Raw genomic sequence first — 27,861 nt, 5'->3', positions numbered from 1 at the left:
TTTTCTCTATTGCATGAAACTTTTCTGATAAAAACGTCTCCTAAAAATACAAACGTTTCCCGATTGGAGATTTCCACTTACCGAATAGAACTTGCAGTTGAATGCTGATGGTAGTGCTTGGGCTGGTTGTGCCAAAACAACATGTTTTCCAGTGCAGCGTCTATGGTATCCCCAGAAACAGAGAATGGGAATTGGATATGGCACCCTGATCTGTCACTTCCACAGGTAGGTCTGCTAGCTCTCTCAGACGTTTGCTGGCCAGCACCCTGCTACAGGCTTATATACCCGCTATGACGTCACTCTCAATTTATTAGGATACCTTACATTACCTTTGAGAAGCAGAGTGGGACTCACTGTTTGTGTCCCAAATGGCACCCTATTCCCAATATAGAGCACTACTTTTGACCCGGGCCCATATTGCTTTGGTCAAAAGTAGTGCACTATGTAGGGAATGGGGTGCCATTTGGGATACAAACACTGACCCATCTCCCCTGCCCCGTTGTACTGGTAGCCTAAAATCAAATCTTATTTTTCTAATGACAAGCACAGTCAGATCCATCTTCATGTAAAAAAAAATGTGGCTAACACGGCTGGTTAATATTTAGACAGAAGAACTAAACACACCTCGGCACTCAACTCTGTAAATGAATGGGAACAATGCTACTGATACTGCTGCCTCGAGTGAAAGTGGATCAACTAAATACACAAAGACCAACCTATAAAAAGTATATTATAAAAAGTGAATCAACTTTCATGGTTGTTTATTTCTAGAGCAAACAAATGTACATTGTTGCAAATCATCTATCACAGGTGGATGTTAACGAAACCCTTCTGTACAAGTTGTCATGAAAAACTAAATTAAACAATTATATAAATACAGATATGAATCTTACATGACAAAACAAACAAATAATAACATGCATAGTGAACAGATTTCTAGGAATACCATCATCAGTAGATCGTGTGGACAGTAAATGAGCCAGATCTTCATGAGTCATCAGCCAATACAGTACTTTGTCTGTAACAAAATGACTGGCTTCTCCCTTACACACAAAATACAATTAACATACTTGTAAAAGGATGATGGCCCCATTTGAAAACCAAATTTTTTTTTTTGTGATTTAAAACTTAAGCAGATGGGAATAGTTGCCAGATACTGTACTTAAGTACCAAGGCACACACACAGCATACCTTATAAAGCCACATGCCCAAATATGTAGTACTTTACTAAAGGAGAACTAGGATGCTTCACAGTACGTGTCTGCTTGGCATTTTGAGACGGTTATGCCCTGTACAGTGTACATAATTGTCTAGGGCAGACAGAGACTTAAGTTTTGGTCAATTTACAGAACTCCGTGAGTGTATCGCGGCCAGGTGTCTTCCTCCCCTACCAAAATAATAACTTAATTGTTGTAAAGGCTGACCAAACTGATGAGGTTACAAGTGCACTTCAACAGCCAAAACAGGACCCATCGATTTAAGGCAGCACAAATTGGATGTGCTGCCCAAAAACATGCAAGCTAATTTGCTAACGAGCAAAAAAGTGAGACAGCCAAACTTTTTATTTCATTTCATGAAAGTTGCGAAGCGGTGATTGATCAAAAGTTATGTAGAAAATACTTAGTTTGCTCATCATGGTATTTTCTTTATTGCAAAAGCTGTAGTTAGGTGAAGGGAAGGTGACAAGAAGAAGTGTGTAATACTGTATTATTATAAACAACTTATATTTGCATCATCATGGTGAATATTATTGTATCTGTTTGCAAGCCTGTTTAGTGTAGTTCATGGGGTAATGGTTTCACATTTTTAAGATCTGAGAACTTCTGTATGTACATCCATCCTCTCCTTTCAACAGTACAAGTGATCCAAACATTATTTAGGAAAATGAACATAAGGCCTGGTAGGGCCGGTTTCCTGGACACAGATTTAGATTAGGATTACAAACACACTTTCAATTGATATTCTCTATTGAGAATAGTTTCTAATCCAGGACTAGAATGTATCTGTGTCTGGGAAACCAGCCTGTAGTTTCTTTAGATTCTGTCTCAATGAATGCACTGATCTCCTTCCGAAACCGAGCATGTAACTTTCGCATTATCTACAAGTGTAGGGTTTTTACTCATCAGACAAGTACACGTTATAAGCAGCAGCATCATAGTTAACAAGTAAAATGCCATAATCTGGCTACACAGGTGGAAAAAGGGGGGGAATAAATAAATGTGACACTGGATTGTTTGTTGTCATGACTGATAATAGCCCATTCATTCAGTGTCTGACATCATTAGCAACATGGTCATTGAGTAGGTTGAGAACATTCAGTCTAATTGTATGAGTTGGGAGGGATCCATTAAATTTCCCTTGATTGATTCAGGTTTTTTTTTTTTATGTATTAGTGTCTTTTCTTCCCTAAATAATGTTCTTTATTTGACAAATCCAAATGGTGTTAACCTCAACCACAATTTATTGTGAGTCAGAAAGAAACACAGTTGCATCTTTATCTCTATCCTTATTTCACAAAAAAAATGTTAAAACATTTTGAACAGCTTTACATTTTAGTGTTCATTTTGTGTTGAAAAAAATGTAGATTTTATCAAATGTATTTTACTGTATTTTTATTTAATACAGTACTTATTTCTCAGGTTATAGCCAAGCTATTAGCTGCAAGTTGGTCTCTGACAATGTTTCCGCCGTAATTTCTCCCAAACTAATAGATAATAATAAAACATAGCGTTTGCCTACCTGGGCGTAAGTGAGGCTTCATAATTGGTTAACTTAAAATGTTCGAATTAAAATGTTCAAACATTTCTTCTAACACTTTTTATAGGATTTTATAACATCATCCCTCAGTTTATAAAGAAAAAACGTGAGATTACTACTCATTCTACTAATTTCAATTGCTGCCATATTTGGTTTTCAATGTTCCCAAACACAAGTCTTCAACCTGGTTTATATCACTGGGCCAGCCATATGATTCTTAGTTTACCACAAACTGAATGCCATGTGGCCCCCATGGGAAAGATGTATTCCGAACTCAATTGGCCTTCCTTGTTAATAAATGTGAAGGAATTCAGTTGTCCAACTACAGTACAACTGCATTTTAAAAGGGATGTTTTTTTATTTTCTTCTGAATCAATTTCAGGGCATTATTTGCTATTAGACCATATCGCCTTTCCCCTCCTGTCACTTTTTGAATGCGCAACCAAATAAGCATCCAAAGTTACATTACGAAAAATGTCAGCGAAACAGAGTGTTGCCGTAGATGTACCCCCATTCATTCTTATAGAGCGTTAAAAAGCGTTAAACCACCTTATACCCAGACCTCACATAAAAAAAATATTTTAAAAAATTAAAACAAAACGGGAGAAAGAAATTCAATGACAAATGAAAGGACAAGTTCACTGGAGAGAAAATAAAGAAAAGGCCGGGAGCAAAAGTAAGTGAGTTGAAGTTGTGATTGAAGCAGAGGGTCATCCGGAGGAATCCAGCGTGGTGAAGGAGAGAAGAGAATCTCAGGAATGGAGAGGTCTGGAAGAGGCACAACTACAGTACCAGTCAAAAGTTTGGACACACCTACTCATTCAAGGGATCTTCTTTATTTTTAATATTTTCTACAATGTAGAATAATAGTGAAGACATCAAAACTATGAAATAACACATATGGAATCATGTAGTAACCAAACAAGTTTAAACAAATCAAAACATACTTAATATTTGAGATTGTTCAAAGTAGCCACCCTTTGCCTTGACAGCTTTGCACACAATTGGCATTCTCTCAACCAGCTTCATGAGGTAGTCACGTGGAATGCATTTCAATTAACAGGTGTGCCTTGTTAAAAGTTAATTTGTGGAATTTCTTTCCTTTTTAATGTATTTGTGCCAATCAGTTGTGTTGTGACAAGGTAGGGTTGGTATACAGAAGATAGCCCTATTTGGTAGAAGACCAAGCCCATATTATGGTAAGAACAGCTCAAATAATCAAAGAGAAATGACAGTCCATCATTACTTTAAGACATGAAGGTCAGTCAATGTGGAAAATTTCAAGAACTTGACCTGGCCTCCACAACCACCCGACCTCAACCCAATTGAGATGGTTTGGGATGAGTTAGACCACAGAGTGAAGGAAAAGCAGCCAACAAGTGCTCAGCATATGTTGGAACTCCTTCAAGACTGTTGGAAAAGCATTCTTTATGAAGCTGGTTGAGAGAATGCCAAGAGTGTGCAAAGTTGTCATCAAGGCAAAAGGTGTCTACTTTGACCAATCTAAAATCCAAAATATATTTTGATTTGTTTAACACTTTTTTGGTTACTACGTGATTCTATATGTGTTATTGCATAGTTTTGATGTCTTCACTATTATTCTACAATATAGAAAATAGTAAAAATAAAGAAAAACCCTTGAATGAGTAGGTGTGTCCAAACATTTGACTGGTACTGTGTGACTGTGTCCCAAATGGCATCATATTCCCTATATAGTGCACTACTTTTGACCAGAGCCCAAATGTAGTGGCCTATATAGGGAATAGGATGCCATTTGGGACACACTCAATATCCCCTAATTCAGATGCAAAGTACAGACAGGCAGATCCCTCCTACAGCTAGCTGTGTGAGGACACATCCGAGGAACTGCTGCTGTTGCTGTTGGTCGTCTGGGCCCTCTTGATGTACAAGTTCAGCAGCTTCATCTGCAAGAAGAATATTATATTATATGTTAAAACATAGTTATTATCATGGTGGAGCAAGGAGAAGTGGTAAGAGAAGTAATAATAGCACTGTTGTCAATTCTATTTCAATTCAGTCAATTCGGAAGTAAACTGAAATTCCAATACCAGGAATTTAATTAGTAATTAAACACGAATTAAATGTTTCCTTTGCACAACGTTTTACTACAGTGTTCCCTAATGAGTACAACCCTGACAAACTCCAGTCCTGTACCCTTATGCAACCCAAGGACACGGGCCCCCGCAGATGGAAAGTGGGGCAAAAATGACCCTTTCAACAAGACACCATAGAGCAAACTAGTCGAAACCAGAGGCCAACTACAGACCAATGCTGGCACTAAGACCGCACTCAATGAGCTGTATACCGCCATAAGCAAACAGGAAAATGCTCATCCAGAAGCAGTGCTCCTAGTGGCCAGGGACTTTAATGCAGGGAAACTTAAATCTGTTATACCTAATTTCTACCAGCATGTTGAATGTGCAACCAGAGGGAAAAAACCTCAAGACCACCTTTACTCTACACACAGAGACGCAAACAAAGCTCTCCTTCGGCCTTCAGTTGGCAAATCTGCCCATAATTCTATCCTCCTGATTCCTGCTTTCAAGCAAAAATTAAAGCAGGAAGCACAAGTGACTCTGTCAATAAAAAAGTGGTCAGATGAAGCAGATGCTAAGCTACAGGACTGTTTTGCTAGCACAGACTGGAATATGTTCTGGGATTCTTCTGATGGCATTGAGGAGTACACCACATCAGTCACTGGCTTCATCAATAAGTGCATCGATGACGTCGTCCCCACAGAAATCTCTATTGCACTCTACACTGCTCTTTCACACCTGGACAAAAGGAACACCTACGTGAGAATGCTGTTCATTGAGTACAGCTCAGCATTCAACACCATAGCGCCCTCAAAGCTCATCACTAAGCTAAGGACTGTTGGACTAAACACCCCAACTAGAAGCCATGGATTACAGGCAACATCCGCACTGAGCTAAAGGGTAGAGCTGCTGCTTTCAAGGAGTGGGACTCTAACCCGGAAGCTTATAGGAAATCCTGCTACGCCCTCAGACGAACCATCAAACAGGCAAAGCTTCAATACAGGAATAAGATCGAATCGTACTACACCAGCTCCGACGCTCGTCGGATGTGGCATGGCTTGCAAACTATTGCACAACTGAGAGCTGTCCAGTGACACGAGCATACCAGACGAGCTAAATTACTTCTATGTTCGCTTCGAGGCAAGTAACACTGGGCGATATGGCCAAAATCTCATATCCAGATATAAGTAATTTCATATCCCGATAATGATACATATCACGATATAGCACATTTTCTGTAAATTCAAATATAAAATGACCACACGTAAAGGCCTACTTCTTATTACGTTTTGAATTATACTCAACAAATAAAAGGTACTTACTCATATTTGATTATTTATCCTAATATTTAAAACCTTTGTGCAAATTTTCAATTAACTTCTCTAGGGTAGGGGGCAGTATTTTGACGTCCGGATGAAAGGCGTGCCCAAATTAAACTGCCTGCTACTCAGGCTCAGAAGGTAGGATATGCATATTAGTAGATTTGGATAGAAAACACTCTGAAGTTTCTAAAACTGTTTGAATGATGTCTGTGAGTATAACAGAACTCATATGGCAGGCAAAAATCTGAGAAAAATCCAACCAGGAAGTGTGGAAATCTGAGGTTTGTAGTTTTTTCAAGTGATTGCCTATACAGTGACTTAGGGTTCATTTTGCACTTCCTAAGGCTTCCACTAGATGTCAACAGTCTTTAGAACGTTGTTTCATGCTTCTACTGTGAATATGAAGCGAACAAGAGGGCCTGGAAGTTGATGAGTGAGGAAATTACATGAGCTCAGAGGCGCGCACTCACATGAGTGTGAGCTGTGTTCCTTTTCTTTTCTGAAGACATTGGAATTGTCCGGTTGGAATATTACTGAAGATTTACGTTAAAAACATCCTAAAGATTGATGCTATACATCGTTTGGCATATTTCTACGAACGTAAATATAACTTTTTTTGACTTTCGTTGTGACATTTGCGCGTGCTTCCTGCATTTGGAGTAGTGGACTGAACGCGCGAACAAAAAGGAGGTATTTGGACATAAATTATGGACTTTATCGAACAAAACAAACATTTATTGTGGACCTGGGATTCCTGGGAGTGCATTCTGATGAAGATCATCAAAGGTAAGTGAATATTTATATTTCTGAGTTTTATTGACTCCACAAAATGGCGGGTTTGGTTTCGTGTCTGAACGCTGTACTCAGATTATTGCAAAGTGTGCTTTCGCTGTAAAGTTTTTTTGAAATCTGACACAGCGGTTGCATTAAGGAGAAGTGTATCTATAATTCTTTGAATTACAGTTCAATATTTTATCAATGTTTATGATGAGTATTTCTGTAAATTGATGTGCTCATTCACAGGAAGTTTTGGGAGGCAAAACATTTCTGAACATTACACGCCAATGTAAAATGGGTTTTTTGGATATAAATATGAACTTTATCGAGCAAAACATACATGTATTGTGTAACATGAAGTCCTATGAGTGCCATCTGATGAAGATCATCAAAGGTTAGTAATTCATTTTAGCTGTATTTCTGGTTTTTGTGACGTCTCTCCTTGCTTGGAAAATGGCTGTGTGGTTTTTCTTGTCAAGGTGATGTCCTAACATAATCTAATGCTATGCTTTCGCCGTAAAGCCTTTTTGAAATCGGACAATGTGGTTGGATTAACGAGAAGCTTATCTTTAAAATGGTGTAAAATACTTGTATGTGTGAGAAATTTGAATTATGAGATTTTTGTTGTTTTGAATTTGGCGCCCTGCTATTTCACTGGCTGTTGAATAGTGTGTCCCACAGGTGGGACGGTCACGTCCCACATACCCCAGAGAGGTTTTAAGCATGTAACAAAATATAAAATATAAATGTATAAAATCTAAAAAAGGTAAATAGAAAACACTATAGTTGCAAACAAAATAAAAATAGGCCTAAAATAAATAAGTTTGTGTTGCAAATTTCCTTCCACACGCGTCGTCCAATTGACAAAAAATATTAACAATGTCTACACTGTATTTCTGATCAATTTGATGTTATTTTAATAGACAAAAAAAGTGCTTTTCTTTCAAAAACAAGGACATTTCTAAGTGACCCCAAACTTTTGAACGGTAGTGTATATATGGGGCGGCAGGTAGCCTAGTGGTTAGCGCGTTGGACTAGTAACCGAAAGTTTGCAAGATCGAATCCCCAAGCTGACATGGTAAAAATATGTTGTTCTGCCCCTGAACAAGGCAGTTGACCCACTGTTCCTAGGCCGTCACTGAAAATAAGAATTTGTTCTTAACTGACTTGCCTAGTTAAATAAAGGTTAAATAAAAATAAAATATATTTTAAATTCTCCCCTTTTCAATCGATTCACTATTTACCCCCTTCCGATGGTTATGCTGGGGAGAATATTTTAGCTGTAAATTGTTTAACCTGTAATCAAGGCTTTGTATTATTGTTAATCATGGCTATGCCACAATAGCAATTTTGCCACCTAATTGCAGGGTATTATACTAGTAGGCCTAGTTGGATAAGGCTGAATATGCACATGATGGAAGTTAGAGGTAAATATTAATTCTTTAATGGAAAATGCATTGACTAAAATATGACTAAAATGATCCAGTTTTACTCGACTGATAATAACAAACTAAGAATGATGAAATTACTAAAATGTGACTAAGACAAAACCTAAATCTAAAATAGCTGCCAAAATGAACATGGGTGTGTGGTGTATTGTGTGTGTCTGTCAGTCAGGACTTTGAGATGATGATCGAGAACATGACAGTGGTGGGTAGTGTACCTTGCTGCCCGTGAGTAGCTGCAGGTGTGGTTTGAGCTCTTCTCCAATCACGGAGTAGATGGCCACCAGACAGAACACGCTGGCCTTGCGAACACTACTCTCCGTGTTGTCATAGCCCTGGGAACAGATTTACGACGATCAGTATTAATGGACTGGCTGCCAGAAGGAAATACCGACAGAGAAACAAGAATGCACACACACATTCACTCGCAGCAATCAGTGAACACACACATGTACGGTACACACACTGAGTCATTGGGAATGTGGGAGGAGTGGCAGATGTGTGCGCTCAGGGATCGAGTACAGGCAAACATTTCCAGATATAAATAAGAAAAACTGCTCCCACTGTCCAAATATGAACATGAACAAATATGGTATAGGCCTAAAAACTGCCAAGGATTTCTCTAGATTTTCTTTCAATGCCTCCTTTCCCTAATCCTGCATTCACAGTTCTTAACAAAGTCATCTGCAGAACTAAAACAAATTTAGATCTAAGAAAACAGAGAAACCCTTATTTTACTATGCAGTCATAATATGATTGAGGCATTTGCTGTCTGTCCACCACTCCATACACAACTCCACACCTACATAGACACATTTCCAGGTATAAATAACTGTTCCCATAGTCCAAATATCAACATGAACAGATATGGGGCAGATACTGTCAGGATGTTTCTACTATTCCTCCCACAATGCCTCCTCCACTAGTCCCGCATTCGATACAATAAAATAATATATGCCACTTTGGACACACTTTATTGATCCATGCTGAAATTGAACCCACAACCTTGGTGTAGAAGGTCCAATGCAGCCATTTTTATCTCAATATCAAATCATTTATGGGTAACAATTTAGTACCTTACTGAGATTGTTTTCTATTAAAATTGTCAAAAAGAAACAAAAATAGCTTCTTAGCAAAGAGACATTTCTCAAGCAAGAATTTAACTAGGACTGTCTGGAAGTGGTCTGAGGAAAACTAGCTGTTATTGGCAGAGAGGTTTGGAACTCTTATTTGTCTATTAATCTATTAACTAATTTACCACCTGGTAGGTAAAAATTCCATCCCACCAAAACAGACTGAAATTTCAGGCAGTATTTTCAAACAGCTCTTACACTAAAAGGTCATTATCATAATTTGACAGTATTATTCCAACCACATAGTGTGGCAATATATATAAAATCACCGTTTTGACGGCACTGGGCCACACTCTTACCAAACACTCATAATGCCAAACAGGACCAGATTCTCACCTGCAGTAGTCCTGGTATGATATCAGGCAGCAGCTGGTGGAGGGACTCCTTGGTGATGCGTTCTATCACCTTGGTCTGCATCTTGATGGCAGCCAGGTTGATGGGGTAGTCAGCCGTCTGGACGATGGGACACAGCACCTTGATACACTGCTCTGGGTGGATGGAGCCGGCCAGGGTGGAGGCAGCCTCCTCCGCTGCCCGCACCACCTGGACAGAGAGGGAAGAGATCACTCATAATGCCTTTGTATATGGTGTGTACAGGACAGGTCCTAGTACCGAGGCATGGGGGGGACACCATTGCTTTTTCAGATGCCTATAAAAGGCTATATAGTAATAATGTAAAGAATAAAAGGAGTTGTACCTCCTTGTGGGAGTCTTTGTGTGCCTCCAGGGTCTTCATGATGGTGAGTTCAGCATAGTTCTTGAAGCGGGCCGGTTGATTTCTCAGGATCTCCTTCAGTACCCGCAGAGCCAGAGCCCGGATGGTGTGCTATATGGAGGGAAGAGGAAGAATGAGTGTCCATTAAACCTCCAAATATACACATACTGTACAGCCTTCCTGGAACCATGCATGCCCACCACACACACCCAAACCAAAACCTTTAACCCTTAGCAAGGCTTTCAAGTTAGCAGCTTAATAAACAACCTATCTGGTAGTACAGCTGCTGTCTAGTTATTCTGTATGCAAGTGTTTGACACAATCACTGCAAGTAAAACCTTTGAAATAGCAGTGATCTGTAGAATCAGAGCTGCAGGAGTATAGGATCCCTACGTCTTTATCCCCCAGCGTCTCCAGGAGCAGTAGGAGGATGGTCTTGAAGTGTTCGTCCCACACGGCCAGGCTGTCCTCTCGTGTGATCTTCAGCAGTTCCACCAAGGCCCCCTTACGCTCATCCACACGCTCGTTGTGATTGGACAGCTCCTTCAGAAGGTCTGCCACAAGGTCTGAGTGGTCCTGGGAACCTGAGGAGAGGACAGCGGGGAGCACTGGGTGAGTTGTATGGCCCATACACCTCTCAGGCCTACTTAGCGAGCTAGTATCCCCATGAACACAGCAAAATTGACAGGGAATCACTCAAGACATTGAAATGGATGGCAATGGAAACAGCAATGAAACACTTTAGAAAGAAAAAAACCAACAGTTATAGAGTAGTGAGTCTTTACCAGGAGCAAAGCCCTTAGGCAGCAACATCTTGTTTTCACCACTGCCGTCCTGCCTACGGCCTGTAGTGGGAGGGAGGGGGAGAGGAGGAAGGTAGACAATCAGGAGGGAGGAGGACTGACTACAGCCAGCAGACTCACTATTCACTGCAGATAGAGGGCTATCCTATTCCCAAAGTTTTTCATCAGCCACCATGTAACACAAGAATGGGCCAAACCTATTCTTTCTTGATGTTGCCGAAACCTGAAGACACCACACCATCATGTCATGACATTACAGGATGGATCAGACTTGGTCAACATGGAGGTGGCGTCACAGGGTTAAGGGTCAAGCAGAGGTCAAAGGTGACTCACAGTCTCTGAACTGTTCCACGTCATCGTCGAACACGGCCTCCTTTAGGGCACTCTTGTCGTAGGATGAAGTGATGGTGTCCCCATACCCGTAGGGGGCGAACTCCCTGGCCCGCGGCCCGGAGAAGGAGCGGGGAGACGGAGTGTTGAGGAGGGAGGTCTTGTTATCCAAGGCCGTCCGCCCACCCTCCACCACATCCAGCCCCAAACGGGCATCAGAGCCTGGGGAGGACGCCACACCTTCACGCCCCACCTGAAGAGATAGATAGAGAAGATACATAGTTGTAGTCAGTTTTTGACAATGACAACTTTTGATGTAAAAAGAGCTTTATAGATTAACGTGATTGATTGTTACTCATGCATGTAAAAATGGCTATGATAACCCGGGAGGAAGAAACAGGAAGCAACAGATTAGCCTAAATCTACTCTTGATTTAACAATTATCTATTTTGTAATGTGCTTCTCGTTGATGTCCGTTTCCTTCCCCAACATCAGTCAGTCAGTTTAATTTCCAGAGCTGAGGTAGTGACTCACAGCATCGTCCCTCTTCCCTCTTGGTTCGTTGAGGTCCTCCTGGCTGCGATAGCTGAAACTCTGGATGGCTTCTGTGACTCCTCGCAGGGAGCTGTAGATCTCATCAGAGTTCATGTTCTCTGTGTCATACTCCAACATACTGAGGAGACAGAGGACGACAGGGGTGAGGGGTTATTTACAGGGTGGTAAGGACAAAAAAAAACACTCATACGAAGAGACTAGTTGTATTAGTCTTATACCATGCAAGGGCTCATATTCATTGCTGTAGGTAAAATATGTATTTTGGATGCAGCTCTGACCATCGATGATTGGCGTGATGCTATAACTAAGAAGGGAGAGATAACTATCCAGAGAAGACTGGATGCCATAATGCAACATGAGACTTGAAGCAAGGAATCCCTATTGGTCGAGCGAAATTGGGAGGACTTCCAGTCCCGCCCCTCCTGGGGCCCCGCCCCCTAAGAGTGTTACCTGGGAGAGTACGCTCTGCGGAGGACCCTGAGGGCGGGGCCAGAGGGGGTGGAGGGAGGCGGAGGAGGATGAGGGGGAGGGGGGTGCTTAGACAGCCCATCGCCACTCCAACACCCACCCCACAACCGACTGTGGCCACAGCACAGCACGGCCACGAGGGAAGGACGGACAGAAGGAGGAGGGAGAGAACGGGGCAAGGTGGGGGCAACAACACAAGGGATCACACACACAGAGAAGAGAGAAATAAGGAAAAAGAGAGAAAGAAGAAGAGAAGAGTGCAGCAGAGGGAGGAGAAAAGAGAAAAAGAAACTAGTCTGATCTGAGTTGAGGTTAGAGGTCAGCATGCATTAACAAGGGAAGAGTATTAGAATGCATGGTGAAGAAGAACAAGCCATAAACCAGCGCTCCGTGGTTTAGCCATGCATTAGGAGACACAATGACATTATCCCTGTAGATAAATGTCTGAGAAAAGGGAGGTACGTACCTCGGAGACAGCCCACCATGGGAGCAGTTGGTCGGAGAGGTGAGGGGGCTGGTCCGGCTGGGGGTGTGGCGGGGTGGGGTCCGCCCAATAGTGTTGCTGGGAGAACTCTAAGAAATAGAAAGAGAAAAACAATTTCATGACTTACAAAACTTAAAATCGAAGATCATGACCAAATGGAATGAAACCATTGGATCGCATACAAGTGAATTAACTAGTCTACCTCAGAAATGGGTTAAAAAGCTCAATCTTTCAAATCACCCCACCAAAATTGACATGGCTGCTTCCTTTACCACGCTGTTGGTGTTGCTGGAGTTCTTGAGGTGGTTGTGGAGCAGCTTGGTGGCCCCGTCCTGGAAGGTCTTGGGCAGGGCTCCCAGCAGCATGGTGAACTCTGGGGTGTTCAGCTCAAACAGAGAGATCAGCACCACCTGGGCCGCCTGGGGGGGAAGAGGACAGAGGGACATACAGTAGTCAATAGTGGGGTTATGGGCCACCTGGGGAGCAGAGGACAGAGGGACATACAGTAGTCAATAGTGGGGTTATGGACCATCTGGGGGGAAGAGGACAGAGGGACATACAGTAGTCAATAGTGGGGTTATGGGCCATCTGGGGGGAAGAGGACAGAGGGACATACAGTAGTCAATAGTGGGTTATGGGCCATCTGGGGGGAAGAGGGCAGAGGGACATACAGTAGTCAATAGTGGGGTTATGGACCATCTGGGGGGAAGAGGGCAGAGGGACATACAGTAGTCAATAGTGGGGTTATGGACCATCTGGGGGGAAGAGGGCAGAGGGACATACAGTAGTCAATAGTGGGTTATGGGCCACCTGGGGAGCAGAGGGGATAGGTACAGTAAACAGTGTGTTAGGTGGGCTTCCCCTGGGACGTAGGGTACAGACATAATAGTCAATAGTGGGTTATGTATTTATGTATTCCTACAGGGAAGCCCTACAGGGAAGACCTTTGCTCCACTAAGAGCTACATCTGTTGTCAGGTATCCCTACCAGTGGAAGGCTTGGAGGTACACAGTGAGTAGTGTTATATACTGACTAAAAGAGTACTGAGAAACCATTGGTCACTTTATCAAACACGTTTTTTTGCAACTATTGCTGTAATATAGTCCATTATATGTTTGCGGTAAGAGACATCATGCTTCGAGCAGGTCAGATATTGCTTCCAACAAGGACTGAGACATTCCCTTAATAAACACAATGTTAAATCAAGTGATTCTTTCTACTACAAACGGCCATGTTAGCATGCATATGGACAGGGTGTTAATGTGGTTCAGAACAGACAAATGTGTTCGGCACAGAGAACAGAAGAGGAAAAACCAGCAGTCAAGTTTTCACATTGTTATTCAGCAATGACATCGGCCGGGAGAACTCTCACTTCCAAACAAAAAAGCAACAATCCATTCTCACAGTCCTTACATAAATACTGTTTAGTGTTGTAGTAGTGTTCTGTTGGCCAACAAAAGTATTTTCACTCTCAAACCAGTCCATTTATCCGCAATCAAAGTCGCAAGGCATAGCTACTGTAGATTAGAGCGAGTGATAGAAAGGGCTAGAGAGGGTAAAGGTGAGGTGAAGAGGCCACACTGGAGATTCCCACTCGTTGAGGCAGTTAGGTGTCGGTGCGGCTCGGCGGGCGGAGCGTGCTTGGCGTTGGACAGTGATTGGTTGATGAGCCACTACCTGCTTACACCTCTCTTCCAGGTGCCCCTCCCCGGCCTGCTGGGACAGTAAGGCTGCCGTACCGGACCTGCCTGATAGCTCCTCCACCACCCAGTTATGAAGGGTCTGGGGCACAGTGGCAGGGGGGTAGAATTATGGGTATTGTAGTTTTGACAAAGGAAAGCAGATGTTTATAGTAGTACACTACTATAAACCTAGACATGGTTATAGCTGTAAGCCGGGTCCTCCTGTGGGATGCAGTTGAGGTATATAAAGTTTGTTTCTATTATAAAGCAATAAAAAGCATTGAAAAAAAAAAATCTTTCCCCCACCATCAAAGGTCATTTTTAGTCTACCTGTTTTTAGTACCCTACTGCGTGAGATACGCCTTGGGTTAAAACACTAGCTAGTTGAGGACTTCATTTGGAACGTCCTGCCTCAGCACAGGGAGATAGTGTCTGCTAACCCAAGGTAATTCCTGGTGGCACATGGCATCGTTGACAACCGCTTACAACATCAACAAATACAAACAAAGGAGGTAAAACCCACTGGATCGATAGCTACAGTCTATACATTGAAAAACTATTGAATGCATTTCCCCTAAAAAAAATGGTTTCTGAGTTTGTTAAGATTTATCAACAAATGATAACACACTTAATCCAAGTGAATATATCATAAAAAACAGTTCAAGCTGAATTTGTTTGAGGAAGTAGGCTAATCCAGCTGCTGTACTATTAGCAGTGCAGTATTCACATGGCTTTCTGCCTGGACAGCATGTGGTTCAGCTAGCCCTTATAGAGCAGAACATAGGGACTACAGCACCTATTGGGGCAGATACCTACAGTAAGTAGTAGTTCCTGCTTCCCACTGAGACATACCTTCCTGACGTCAGAGCTCTTGGGTTCTGTGGTCCACGTAATGATGCGAGATACAGCCAGTCGCGTTTCACTGGAGTTGACAAAGTCTGTAGGATCCATCTGTCTTCCCAGTGACTCTATGTACTTCAGGATGGCCACCTTCACCTGTGTGATACACACATGGTTTAGCTTCACGATACACACATGGTTTAGCTTCACGATACACACATGGTTCAGCTTCACGATACACACATGGTTCAGCTTCACGATACACACATGGTTCAGCTTCACGATACACACATGGTTTAGCTTCACGATACACACATGGTTTAGCTTCACGATACACACATGGTTCAGCTTCACGATACACACATGGTTCAGCTTCACGATACACACATGGTTCAGCTTCACGATACACACATGGTTTAGCTTCACGATACACACATGGTTTAGCTTCACGATACACACATGGTTCAGCTTCACGATACACACATGGTTCAGCTTCACGATACACACATGGTTCAGCTTCACGATACACACATGGTTCAGCTTCACGATACACACATGGTTCAGCTTCACGATACACACATGGTTCAGCTTCACGATACACACATGGTTCAGCTTCACGATACACACATGGTTCAGCTTCACGATACACACATGGTTCAGCTTCACGATACACACATGGTTCAGCTTCACGATACACACATGGTTCAGCTTCACGATACACACATGGTTCAGCTTCACGATACACACATGGTTCAGCTTCACGATACACACATGGTTCAGCTTCACGATACACACATGGTTCAGCTTCACGATACACACATGGTTCAGCTTCACGATACACACATGGTTCAGCTTCACGATACACACACGGTTTAGCTTCACGATACACACACGGTTTAGCTTCACGATACACACACGGTTTAGCTTCACGATACACACAGGCATTTAGCAAGTTCACTTTTAAAATGTTTGACAATATCACCATTGTATTGTAGCTACTGGCATATGAAATCTTAAATTGTTAGACCCAGAGCAACCCCCCAAAACAACCGGAATAATCTAGCCATGTGACCTTCTCTGCATACTGTACCTTGAGGTTGGGTGTCTGTGTCTGATCCACAATGAACCTCATCAGGATGTTAAACTGCTGATCAAACGGAAAAGACTCCCTGAGAAGAACAAAACAGAAAACAATATTAGTTACTAAATTGAATGAGCGAAATTACACTCAAAATGGTATTTTCACACGACTAAGCCAAAAACAGCTGTAATGAGCTGGCCTAGTTACAAATCCACCATAGTCGCTAGAACAGTGCTGAAAAGAACTGTAAAAAGAAAATATCCAAGTCAACATGGTTTGGGTCGGCATGATAGTGTAAAAATGGTTAGAGATGTTATCGGAGGGGGGATTTAGAAGTCCATACCTGGTGATGTCCAGAGCCTTCTGGACCTTGGCCTGGACAGACCCCAGCAGGTCAGCTCCCATCTTCTTCAGTAGCTGGGTGAGCAGGACGAACAGCCAGTCCTGAAGGTCCTCTCTGTGCACCAGGACAAAGTCTACAAGAGTCTCTAGAAACATACTGAACACCTGAGGAACACGCACGCACACACACACACACACACACACACACACACACACACACACACACACACACACACACACACACACACACACACACACACACACACACACACACACACGCTACCATCAACAACTGACAACATATAATCTTTATAAGTAACACAGGCAATAAGTGTCTGTATAGTAGAAAACTGAGAATAAAAACACACACTTACTCTCTGTTGTTAAAATCCACACCAAAGCAGGCCATGCAACAAAACACACTCAATTAGTTTTCAGACAAATCCCTGCTAAGCAATGGGTTTTTGCATTTCAAAAGAAAAAGTTATGAGTGAGTATCATTGTATTGATATGAAACGTTCAAACAGCTGAACATCCTGTCACCTACCTTGCTGTGTGGATCAGCGAACATCCTGGTGAAGATTTCACAGAGTCTCTTCAGCTCCACCCGGCTGCAACACACAACAGCATCCGCCGGCACACATGAATAAACATAGGCACACATAACAGACATCAGAGAGGCTTGACGTAAAGCGCCTCCTTCAGGATACAGAATGCTGGAGGCCTGACAGGGAAACTGCTTTGTCTGAAATTCATCTTTAACTGCACCGTCTGACAGGCGGCTTTATACCTGCAGGCTGCTCACAAAGTCATTTCTCTCTCAATTAAGGAAAGCTATAAAAAGAAACCGATCGCAGGACCCTTGACATGCTCGCCTCTTCAAAAGTTGGACATTTTCAAAAAAGAAATGACCATGAAATATGAACGAACACAGCAGGCACAACACTCTAAACACAAACTATACCTTCTCCAAACTCTACATTATAAACACAAACCCTTATTGATTCCTTTGTAAAAGGTCCACCCCCCTGCCCTGGGCTGACCTGAGTATTCTTTGACTCTTGAGCAGGTTCTGCAGTCCCAGCAGTCCCTCCTTCCTCTCAGACCAGTTGGAGCTGGCACAGTGGTTGAGTACCTCTGCCACATCCTCTGTCTGACGCAGGTAGTGAGGGATACCTAGATAATGACAATAATTTATACAACTTAGCAGACGCTTTTATCCAACGTGAGTACGTACATTTTAGCATATGTACATCTAGCGGGAATTGAACCTACGACCTTTGTGTTGCTTGTGCCACATTCTTACCAACTGAGTAACGAAGGACAACATACCTCCGTTTCGGGAGCCGTACGACCGTTCCGAGCAGGCGCTGGACGCATCACTGTTAGCGTCATCGTCAGAATAGATACCAGGAGACTCATAGCGCCGCCTCATAGGCTTCCGCTGTTGGGAGGGGAATGGGGAGGGATGGGTTAATGGTGAGTTCATAGGTCATAGCACCAGGAGAAAAGTGGGACAGACAGACAAACTCTGTAGGAAAAGCTTGGTCACTCAAACTCAGCCATGATGTAGGATTTGATGAGCTACGATGCACAAGTTCTAGTAGGTTGCCATTCGCAATTAATGAGGTATTGCCATGCAATTTTTTCCAACTGTTGATTTATCATGATTGATATGGACATGCAATGAGATTATTAAATTATGTTATAAGAATGCATACTGTTAATCATAATATGGGAGATTTTATTGAATAATAAATCAAATCTGCCAGTTACGCTTTTGGCCTAAGGGCAACATTTAGTGATAATATTTTTGCATGTATAATCTTTGTTGATTAGTGAATAGAATGAATATACAAACGGTACACAAATTGGACAATTACCTTATTTCTGGAGTCTCCTAATAGCTGAAGTTAAAGACAACCAATGAGGAAAGAAGAAAAGAGGTGAACTGTCAAGAAGGGAAACCATGAGTGCAGTCCTGCTGGTGAGTAAGAGAAGCCATTTTAAAATGATTTTCTCTACACATTAGCAATGTTGAATTACTTGCAGTCTAAGTTTATCCCCCATATATATTCTGATAGTCATACACAAACAAACACAAGCACTCTTGATGATTTCATGTCATTACATTTGACTTCTTAATGCAGTTCTTTTCTGCCAAATGCAAAACAGGCAAAACCCCCTGGGAGTCATTAGATTAAATAAGGCCCACAGAAAATATCCAAACACTGCATACAGCTCCACATCAATCCCTCGGCCCTTAACTGTCACTCTATCTTGAGACAAACGGTAGTGATGTCTTCAGAACTGGCAACTGGTAAGAGGTGATTGGTGACTTACCAGTGCGTCAGCCACAGCAGCCTCCACCTCAGTGCCAGTGTTGAGGACTCTCATGGCGTTCACTGAGGCAGAAATGCGGGCCTGGTGGATCAAACCAAATCGGTCTGGGGGGGAAAGAGAGGGGAGAGAGGAAATAGAGGAGAAAGCCATTGGAATTGATGTCAGGGACCTCAGAATACAGTAATCAAATCTCAGGTAAGACATGATGGGGTTTACAGGGCAAAGAAATGAAAGAGTTTGGCATGAAAACACCAAAAAGCTTGAAAGTGAAACACCAAAAAGCTTGAAAACGAAAAACACCAAAAGGTTTGACTGATAAATGAAAAAAATGATGCTGAAATAAAGATGAAGAGGCGCCAACCACCAACAGAAATCACCACAGAATGACTTGTTTGAAACACCTCATGAAAAATGAAAAAAGAACCCCACTGACACTTGCAGACGGGAAAATAAAACAAATCTGATAATGAGATACTTAATACACTAAAGTACAAATACATTATACAATGTCCAAAAAGTCAATAACAAGGCGAAAATTATATAGGTGGGGATATCATGATTACACAGTATGAAACACAAGCATTTTAAAATAAAATCACAAAATGTCATATTGAAGCAGATGATCACAACACATATGAAAAATCATCTTGTTAATTAAAAGAAAAGACCATTACAAGCTTGAAAAGTTGGAATAAATGTTGCCTCAGGGTGGGTACAGCAGGGTGGGCACAGCCCACACAGTACTATGTATGGACACATGCTGGCATAGTCACTAATATGGGGGACGGTTAAAGGGGTGGGGCATGCAGGTCACCTGACTGGCTGTGGGGGTCAGCCGTGGATAAGGCGCTGGTAGAGCGGGAGGTACGTCGGGAGGCTGTAAGGGACAGGACCGGTGAGTGACACCAGGGGCGTTAGTGACACATACACGACAGGTACCGTCCTCTGTAGACGACTAAGGCTCAGCGCCTGGCTGCATTCAGCTACTATAGCTATGACCAACCAGCCAAACAGGGGGTGCTTATATTTGTCCTGTTTCACACATGTACAAGTGTGTGTTGTGAAATGGAAATGTTTTTTTTTTTGCATATCCCACGGCGACCCTGGACCAATTAGGGTTAAGTGCCTTGCTCAAGGGCAGATTTAATCTAGTCAGCTCAGGGATACAAACTAGCAACCTTTCAGGTTACTGGCCCAATGCTCTAACTGCTAGGCTACCTGCTGCCCACATCTACAACAGTCATAGGGTAGGAGGGGTATCCCTCACGCATCCCACTTTGTCACACAATTTTGTTGCTTTTTCCCCCCTCTGTCCCCCATGACAAAGCAGTGACAAAGTTGTGTCATTTCCTGTGATGTGACAGCAACACATGAAAGAGCGGAGAAGCAGGTCAGCTATGGACATTGAATACGATGATGCATACAGTAAACTGTTTACTGTAGTCACTGCCTTTTTTCTCTGCCTCTTGATTTAGATTTATTATGAGATATGTACGATAAATGATTGGCCCTAAGTCATTGGAGCAAAAATTTCAAACAGAATCCTTTAACATCCAGAGATCGTGATCTTTTGGTGGTAATTTATTACACATTCAAAGACACAGAAAATATAGGATAACATTTGGAGCATTCCCAACAAAACAGACAGAAGACAGTGCAGTGATTATATTCCAGAACCTTTGAGAGGGTTAGTGCATGCAGACTAGATCAGAACAGGCAAAAGGAGAGGTCTATACCCCTTAGTTCTCGAGTGGGATCTTCTATCTAGATGTCCTGGGGTGTAGAGAGGCTGGGACAGAGAGTAGGGGTCTAGAGGAGGGGGACTAAGAGACTGAGGGGTGTGTACTAGTGGGCCTTGCTGCTTCCAAGAGGCTTCCTGGTGTCCGGTTGGTTGTGGTACTCACCAAGAGGCTTGAAGCCCCGAGCAGGGCTGGTGTCTCGGCTGCTTTCCCTAGATGTGTCCCTGCTGCAGCCCTGACTCATGCTGGGCCGGGGGATACGGCTCCTTGCTAGCGTGTTGTAGGAGGAGAGAGGAGTACCAGGAACAAGAGCTTTACCACACAGCCTGGCTGTCAGTAGGATGGTAGAACACAGGTTTGGGGTTAGTGAGGTGAGGCCTGGGGTGGGGCTGGGGTTGGAGACTGGGGGGAGAGTGGGGTGAGGGGTAGGAGGACTCTGGGGCGTGGTGCTGGGTTGGAGTATGCTGGACATCAGGTTAGATTTTAAACACCTACGTTAGCGCAAGTCAGTTTTTAAATGTTTTTCTTATTTCACGACAAGGTTTAGGTTGTCTGTAAAAAGACTTTTGGTATGACCGTAGCTTACAAAAGATACAGAGTTAACATACAAAACAAAAACAAAAAACAAACAATAAAAAAAACATTAAGAGGGTATAAAAAAGATATGGTCAAATCACCAAAGGAAATGAAAGACAAACAGTTCTATTCAGTTATTGTTATAATAAAAATAGACGACGAGAAGAAAACCAACGACATATCAATGGAAAACTTTCATTACATCACGTTCATTGTGTGTATCCATCATTTTTAAATCTCATCCATGGACAGATAGAAAAAAAGGCATCCTTCCCAACTCAGACGATGGTATTGTTTACAACAGACTGACAGACAGACAAGAGGGTGACCTCAGACAGCACACTTTGATAACAAGCCAAGATGGAGAGAGCTGGTTGGTCAGCCCTGGCATTGAAGAAATACACAGACCAATCAATCACAGCAATAGGACAGAGTCAGAGAAGAGCCAGTGACTCAGACTGACTGGAAGGACATAAGCTGGGCTGCTGATGACCAGGCGAGCCCTATAGAGGCTCATCCACTTCCTGAAAGAGGAGGCACCACCCCATTGATGTGACATGCCTGGAAGATGCTAACAAATACAACCAAGATGAGACCCCTCCCAAAAGTTCTACTTAGCTGCTAAGCTTGACAGACAGTTATAGTCTGAAGAAGCTGAAAGACAAACTCTTACCATTCACCCTCTACAAGGGGCCTTGACTTTTGCCATTCAGCATTTTTTCATCCATTATTTGAGCGCAAAAGGTCCATTGGTACTTCATAATAATATGGGGGTCCCTTGTTTTCAAGGCTTATCTTCTGTGTTTGTGTTACCTTGTTTTGTGTTTATGACCAGGAAACCAAGATCATGTATATCTGAGCTTCAAAGGACACTCTTGGTGTACTGTATATACTGTTATCACGAGATAGATGGGAGTGTGCAATGACGACGTTGGGCATATCATCGGTGTGGTATTATTTATCAAGCATTTCGCTACACCCGCAATAACATCTGCTAAATATGTGTATGTGACTAATAAAATGTCATTTGATCAGCATGTGCTGTATGCTCTATGCTATGTATGTGCATCCGGAATGTAGGTTATATAATGCACTGTTTATTAAAGCAGTTACTTAGTTACTATGTGCGTTGTTAGCAAATGACAAATGTATTTTTCCTAGTGTATAGAGTGCATGCATGCTCTATGTTGGGTTTACTTGCATGATGCTGATATTGTGATATAAATGTCCCTTACCTAGGCCCAGTCTGTTGGGCGAGGAATCTCTACTGCAGCCCTGGCTGCGGGGGACCTTGCTCCTCTTGTCTGCAGGTGTGCTGGAGGTTGCAGGGGGCCTGCTGATCCTCCCGTACCCAGACGAGTGGCCCAGCAGCTTACCAGGGGAACTGGAGCGGCTGCCAGCTGCAGCAAGGATAACACACAGGACCCACAGTCAGAGAGAGTGAGACGTTACACCCTTTCAGACAAGATATGATGGGTCACAGCGAGCGACGCACCTCTCCATGGCATGCTGGGAAGGTTCTGTCACGGCTCAAAGCTGAATTCCCTCATGCTCTGCCTCCCTCTTTCTGGGGATGTTTCATTACTTCATTGTTTCTAAAGGTATATGTTGCTTTTATTGTGGTAATAACACCTAGCAGACACTTTTATCTAAAGTGACTTATAGTACAGTGAGAGCATAATATGTGTATGTGATCCCAGTGAGAATAGAACCCACGACCTTGGATTTGCTAGCGCCACATTTTTACCAACTGGGCACATACAATGTGTTTAGAGTGCTTTGGGACACTGATATTCTCTGTATATCTTACTAGGCGGATAACATAGACATGGGATTTCAGCTTTGATGAGATAAATAGTGACAGACAAACAGCTAACAGTTGCAGGACAAACAAGATGGGGTTAAATCCAGGGTGTAACTGGGCTTTGGGAAAACAAGCCAGTGATTACAACAACGAAAACAGTTCAGAGGACATAGACAACCACCAATATTAACGACATTGGACAACAACCAATATTAACAACGAAATGTAACAATCAACAATTTAAGATAATAAGGCAATGCGGAAGGAACCACGTATTCGACAATGCAAACTCCAAACAGCTTGTGAGACTATAAAAAAATATATATATTATAATACAGACACTTGAGTTGAACGGAGCATGCTGGTATGACGTGATGAGTCTAAAAATTAAAAGAATGAGTTGATTGACATGCAGAGATCTGCAGAGGATGAAGGGGCGGGACTAAGGACTGGACGCTTTACTCTGATTGGATGAAGTTCGGGCCTTACCACCCCCAGTGGGGTTAGCAGATCTGGATCCTGTGGTTGTTATGGTAGCGAGCGGCAGAACAGGACGTGAAAATAAAACGGTCAATGTGACAGGAAGTAGTGTTTACCCAGCATGCACTGGGTCAGATGTTAACTGTGCATGTCATGTTACACGTGCAATAATCATTGAAGCCCCTCAAGGCTTCACAGACAAAGAGAAAGAAAAACCACACATAAGACACAAATACATCTTGTGAAAGGGTGCAGTAATAACAGTGGCTCCAAGTTCCTTCAGGATGCTGAAGTATACGAGGTAAAACACAGACTGACGAGAGAAACTGAAGGAGAACCTAGTATGACCTCACAGCAGGCAGGTTAAACGTCATACTGAGGGTTTACATGAAAGAGACTGGAGATGACAATGTGGACTGGCTTCCCTGCATTCAGACAGTGTGCAGTGAGGGAGAAATTCTGCTGACAGTGTGTGTGTGTGTGTGTGTGTGTGTGTGTGTGTGTGTGTGTGTGTGTGTGTGTGTGTGTACTCACGCTGGGACTGGGACATCATTTTGGCTCGGCTGCGCCCCCTGCTGTCAGTCACAGTAGCGTTGGCTCCAACGGCATTGCCGGAGCTTGTTCTCCTCGTACGCACACGGCCTGGAGACAACACACACAGGGAGAGATGGACACACACACACACACACACACACACACACACACACACACACAGAGAGAGAGATGGACACACACACACACACACACAGAGACACAGAGAGAGATGGACACACACACACACACAGACACAGAGAGAGATGGACACACACACACAGAGAGAGATGGACACACACAGAGAGAGAGATGGACACACACACACACACACACAGAGACACAGAGAGAGATGGACACACACACACAGAGACACAGAGAGAGATGGACACACACACACACAGACACAGAGAGAGATGGACACACACACACACACACAGAGAGATGGACACACACACACACACACAGAGAGATGGACACACACAGAGAGAGATGGACACACACACACACACACACACAGAGAGATGGACACACACACACACACACAGAGAGATGGACACACACACACACACACAGAGATGGACACACACACACACAGAGAGAGATGGACACACACACACACAGAGAGAGATGGACACACACACACACAGAGAGAGATGGACACACACACACACACACACACACACACACACACAGAGCGAGATGGACACACACATGGACACACACACACAGAGAGATGGACAAACACACACACACACACACACACACACACAGAGAGATGGACAAACACAGGGAGATGGACAAACACAGGGAGATGGACAAACACAGGGAGATGGACAAACACAGGGAGATGGACAAACACAGGGAGATGGACAAACACAGGGAGTTAGTGAGAGAGTTGAAGACACTACACTACAAATGATACTGTATCCAGGAAGCTGTTCACCACAGTTCACTACAACACAAAACACTGAAAGAAACTACTATAAACAGACGGTGACAAAAGACCTGGCTGAGGAGAGAGAGTTCTGAAACACAGATATAGGGAGAAACAGAATATTTCTACAGATTCCCACAAAGACCACATTCTCACTCAAGGGCTCCATCAAACATGCATTGGATCTGAGAAAGGTTTGTCTTGGTTTTGCTTTTTTATTATAGTTTTTGTTGTACTTTTTACTCCTTTTTCTCCCCAATTTCGTGGTATCCAATTGGTAGTTACAGTCTTGTCCCATCGCTCCAACTCCCGTACGGACTCAGAAGAGGCGAAGGTCGAGAGCCATGCGTCCTCTGAAACACGGCCCTGCCAAGCCGCACTGCTTCATGACACACTGCTCGCTTAACTGAGAAGCCAGCCGCACCAATGTGTTGGAGAACACACTGTCCAGCTGGCGACCATGTCAGTGTGCATGCGGCCGGCCCGCCACAGGAGTTGCTAGAGCGCGATGGGACAAGGACATCCCGGGCGGGCAAACCCTCCCCTAACCCGGACGACGCTGGGCCAATTGTGCGCCGCCTCATGGGTCTCCCGGTCGAACCCGGATCTGTAATGATGCCTCAAGCACTGCAATGCAGTGCCTTAGACCGCTGCGCCACTCGGGAGGCCCGAGAAAGGTTTGTCTAATGCAACTACAGTGAGGGAAAAAAGTATTTGATCCCCTGCTGATTTTGTACGTTTGTCCATTGACAAAGAAATGATCAGTCTATAATTTTAATGGTAGGTTTATTTGACCAGTGAGAGACAAAATAACAACAAAAAAATCCAGAAAAACACAAGTCAAAAATGTTATAAATTGATTTGCATTTTAATGAGGGAAATAAGTATTTGACCCCTCTGCAAAACATGACTTAGTACTTGGTGGCAAAACCCTTGTTGGCAATCACAGAGGTCAGACGTTTCTTGTAGTTGGCCACCAGGTTTGCACACATCTCAGGAGGGATTTTGTCCCACTCCTCTTTGCAGATCTTCTCCAAGTCATTAAGGTTTCGAGGCTGACGTTTGGCAACGCGAACCTTCAGCTCCCTCCACAGATTTTCTATGGGATTAAGGTCTGGAGACTGGCTAGGCCACTCCAGGACCTTAATGTGCTTCTTCTTGAGCCACTCCTTTGTTGCCTTGGCCGTGTGTTTTGGGTCATTGTCATGCTGGAATACCCACCCACGACCCATTTTCAATGCCCTGGCTGAGGGAAGGAGGTTCTCACCCAAGATTTGACGGTACATGGCCCCGTCCATCGTCCCTTTGATGCGGTGAAGTTGTCCTGTCCCCTTAGCAGAAAAACACCCCCAAAGCATAATGTTTCCACCTCCATGTTTGACGGTGGGGATGGTGTTCTTGGGGTCATAGGCAGCATTCCTCCTCCTCCAAACACGGCAAGTTGAGTTGATGCCAAAGAGCTCCATTTTGGTCTCATCTGACCACAACACTTTCACCCAGTTGTCCTCTGAATCATTCAGATGTTCATTGGCAAACTTCAGAAGGGCATGTATATGTGCTTTCTTGAGCCTAGGGGACCTTGCGGGCACTGCAGGATTTCAGTCCTTCATGGCGTAGTGTGTTACCAATTGTTTTCTTGGTGACTATGGTCCCAGCTGCCTTGAGATCATTGACAAGATCCTTCCATGTAGTTCTGGGCTGATTCCTCACCGGTCTCATGATCATTGCAACTCCACGAGGTGAGGTCTTGCATGGAGCCCCAGGCCGAGGGAAATTGACAGTTCTTTTGTGTTTCTTCCATTTGCGAATAATCGCACCAACTGTTGTCACCTTCTCACCAAGCTGCTTGGCGATGGTCTTGTTGCCCATTCCAGCCTTGTGTAGGTCTACAATCTTGTCCCTGACATCCTTGGAGAGCTCTTTGGTCTTGGCCATGGTGGAGAGTTTGGTTGATTGGTTGCTTCTGTGGACAGGTGTCTTTTATACAGGTAACAAGCTGAGATTAGGAGCACTCCCTTTAAGAGTGTGCTCCTAGTCTCAGCTCATTACCTGTATAAAAGACACCTGGGAGCCAGAAACCTTTCTGATTGAGAGGGGGTCAAATACTTATTTCCCTCATTAAAATGCAAATCAATTTATAACATTTTGACATGCGTTTTTCTGGATTTATTTGTTGTTATTCTGTCTCTCACTGTTCAAATAAACCTACCATTAAAATTATAGACTGATCATTTCTTTGTCAGTGGGCAAACGTACAAAATCAGCAGGGGATCAAATACTTTTTCCCCTCACTGTAGTAACATCATGACCCAACACACCTTGCTTTGGAGCATGTCAAACTGTGCATATTATACACAATGTATGATATTCATTAGCAAAATCCCACATAAAATGTCTCTAGCATTATCATACTTGCAATCCAGCCAAGTAATGTTCCTAAAAGCTAGGACAACACAGACTGACGCTGAGAAAGTGATCTCTTTCCACAACAGCTGGAACTTGGCCCTTGATTAAGGAACACCTTAGCCAATAATAACTCTTACTTTCAGACAGTCTTCACAAGCGCTTTGATAAAATGTGGGTGGAAGCTATGACCTTATTTTCATTGGAAGATGTTTGTTAGGCGAGTTCCTCCTTAGTCAGAAAATGTTGCACTCGAT

General features: G+C 43.2%; 1 protein-coding gene across 29 annotated transcripts in view; it reads right to left on the bottom strand.

The window, feature by feature from the left end:
• Positions 1 to 744: 744 nt before the first annotated feature.
• clasp1a (cytoplasmic linker associated protein 1a) overlaps positions 745 to 27,861 on the bottom strand; it is a 98,451-nt gene continuing 71,334 nt past the window's right edge. For 3 of the 29 annotated variants that reach the window (XM_045707238.2, XM_082969017.1, XM_082969015.1), the window contains 25 exons: positions 24,268 to 24,375; positions 23,716 to 23,772; positions 22,685 to 22,849; positions 21,039 to 21,203; positions 19,949 to 20,011; positions 19,135 to 19,238; positions 18,675 to 18,698; positions 18,124 to 18,235; positions 17,835 to 17,967; positions 17,339 to 17,402; positions 16,793 to 16,956; positions 16,459 to 16,537; positions 15,381 to 15,524; positions 14,524 to 14,628; positions 13,092 to 13,265; positions 12,829 to 12,935; positions 12,345 to 12,473; positions 11,874 to 12,012; positions 11,343 to 11,592; positions 10,992 to 11,051; positions 10,600 to 10,790; positions 10,189 to 10,317; positions 9,828 to 10,034; positions 8,577 to 8,693; positions 745 to 4,682 (listed from right to left, as the gene is read on the bottom strand). In XM_045707238.2, coding sequence (XP_045563194.1) covers positions 4,596 to 4,682; positions 8,577 to 8,693; positions 9,828 to 10,034; positions 10,189 to 10,317; positions 10,600 to 10,790; positions 10,992 to 11,051; positions 11,343 to 11,592; positions 11,874 to 12,012; positions 12,345 to 12,473; positions 12,829 to 12,935; positions 13,092 to 13,265; positions 14,524 to 14,628; positions 15,381 to 15,524; positions 16,459 to 16,537; positions 16,793 to 16,956; positions 17,339 to 17,402; positions 17,835 to 17,967; positions 18,124 to 18,235; positions 18,675 to 18,698; positions 19,135 to 19,238; positions 19,949 to 20,011; positions 21,039 to 21,203; positions 22,685 to 22,849; positions 23,716 to 23,772; positions 24,268 to 24,375 — 3,077 coding nt within the window. In that variant the 3' untranslated portion in view covers positions 745 to 4,595. The remainder of the gene's footprint in view (positions 4,683 to 8,576; positions 8,694 to 9,827; positions 10,035 to 10,188; positions 10,318 to 10,599; positions 10,791 to 10,991; positions 11,052 to 11,342; positions 11,593 to 11,873; positions 12,013 to 12,344; positions 12,474 to 12,828; positions 12,936 to 13,091; positions 13,266 to 14,523; positions 14,629 to 15,380; positions 15,525 to 16,458; positions 16,538 to 16,792; positions 16,957 to 17,338; positions 17,403 to 17,834; positions 17,968 to 18,123; positions 18,236 to 18,674; positions 18,699 to 19,134; positions 19,239 to 19,948; positions 20,012 to 21,038; positions 21,204 to 22,684; positions 22,850 to 23,715; positions 23,773 to 24,267; positions 24,376 to 27,861) is intronic. The other 26 variants (XM_082969020.1, XM_082969024.1, XM_082969025.1 and 23 more) reach the window with 24 other exon arrangements.

The sequence above is a fragment of the Salmo salar genome, chromosome 25 (assembly GCF_965601325.2).
Source record: "Salmo salar chromosome 25, fSalSal1, whole genome shotgun sequence".
Taxonomy (NCBI): domain Eukaryota; kingdom Metazoa; phylum Chordata; class Actinopteri; order Salmoniformes; family Salmonidae; genus Salmo; species Salmo salar.
The sequence above is the reverse complement of the archived record's forward strand: the minus strand, read 5'-3'. Positions and strand labels throughout refer to the sequence as shown.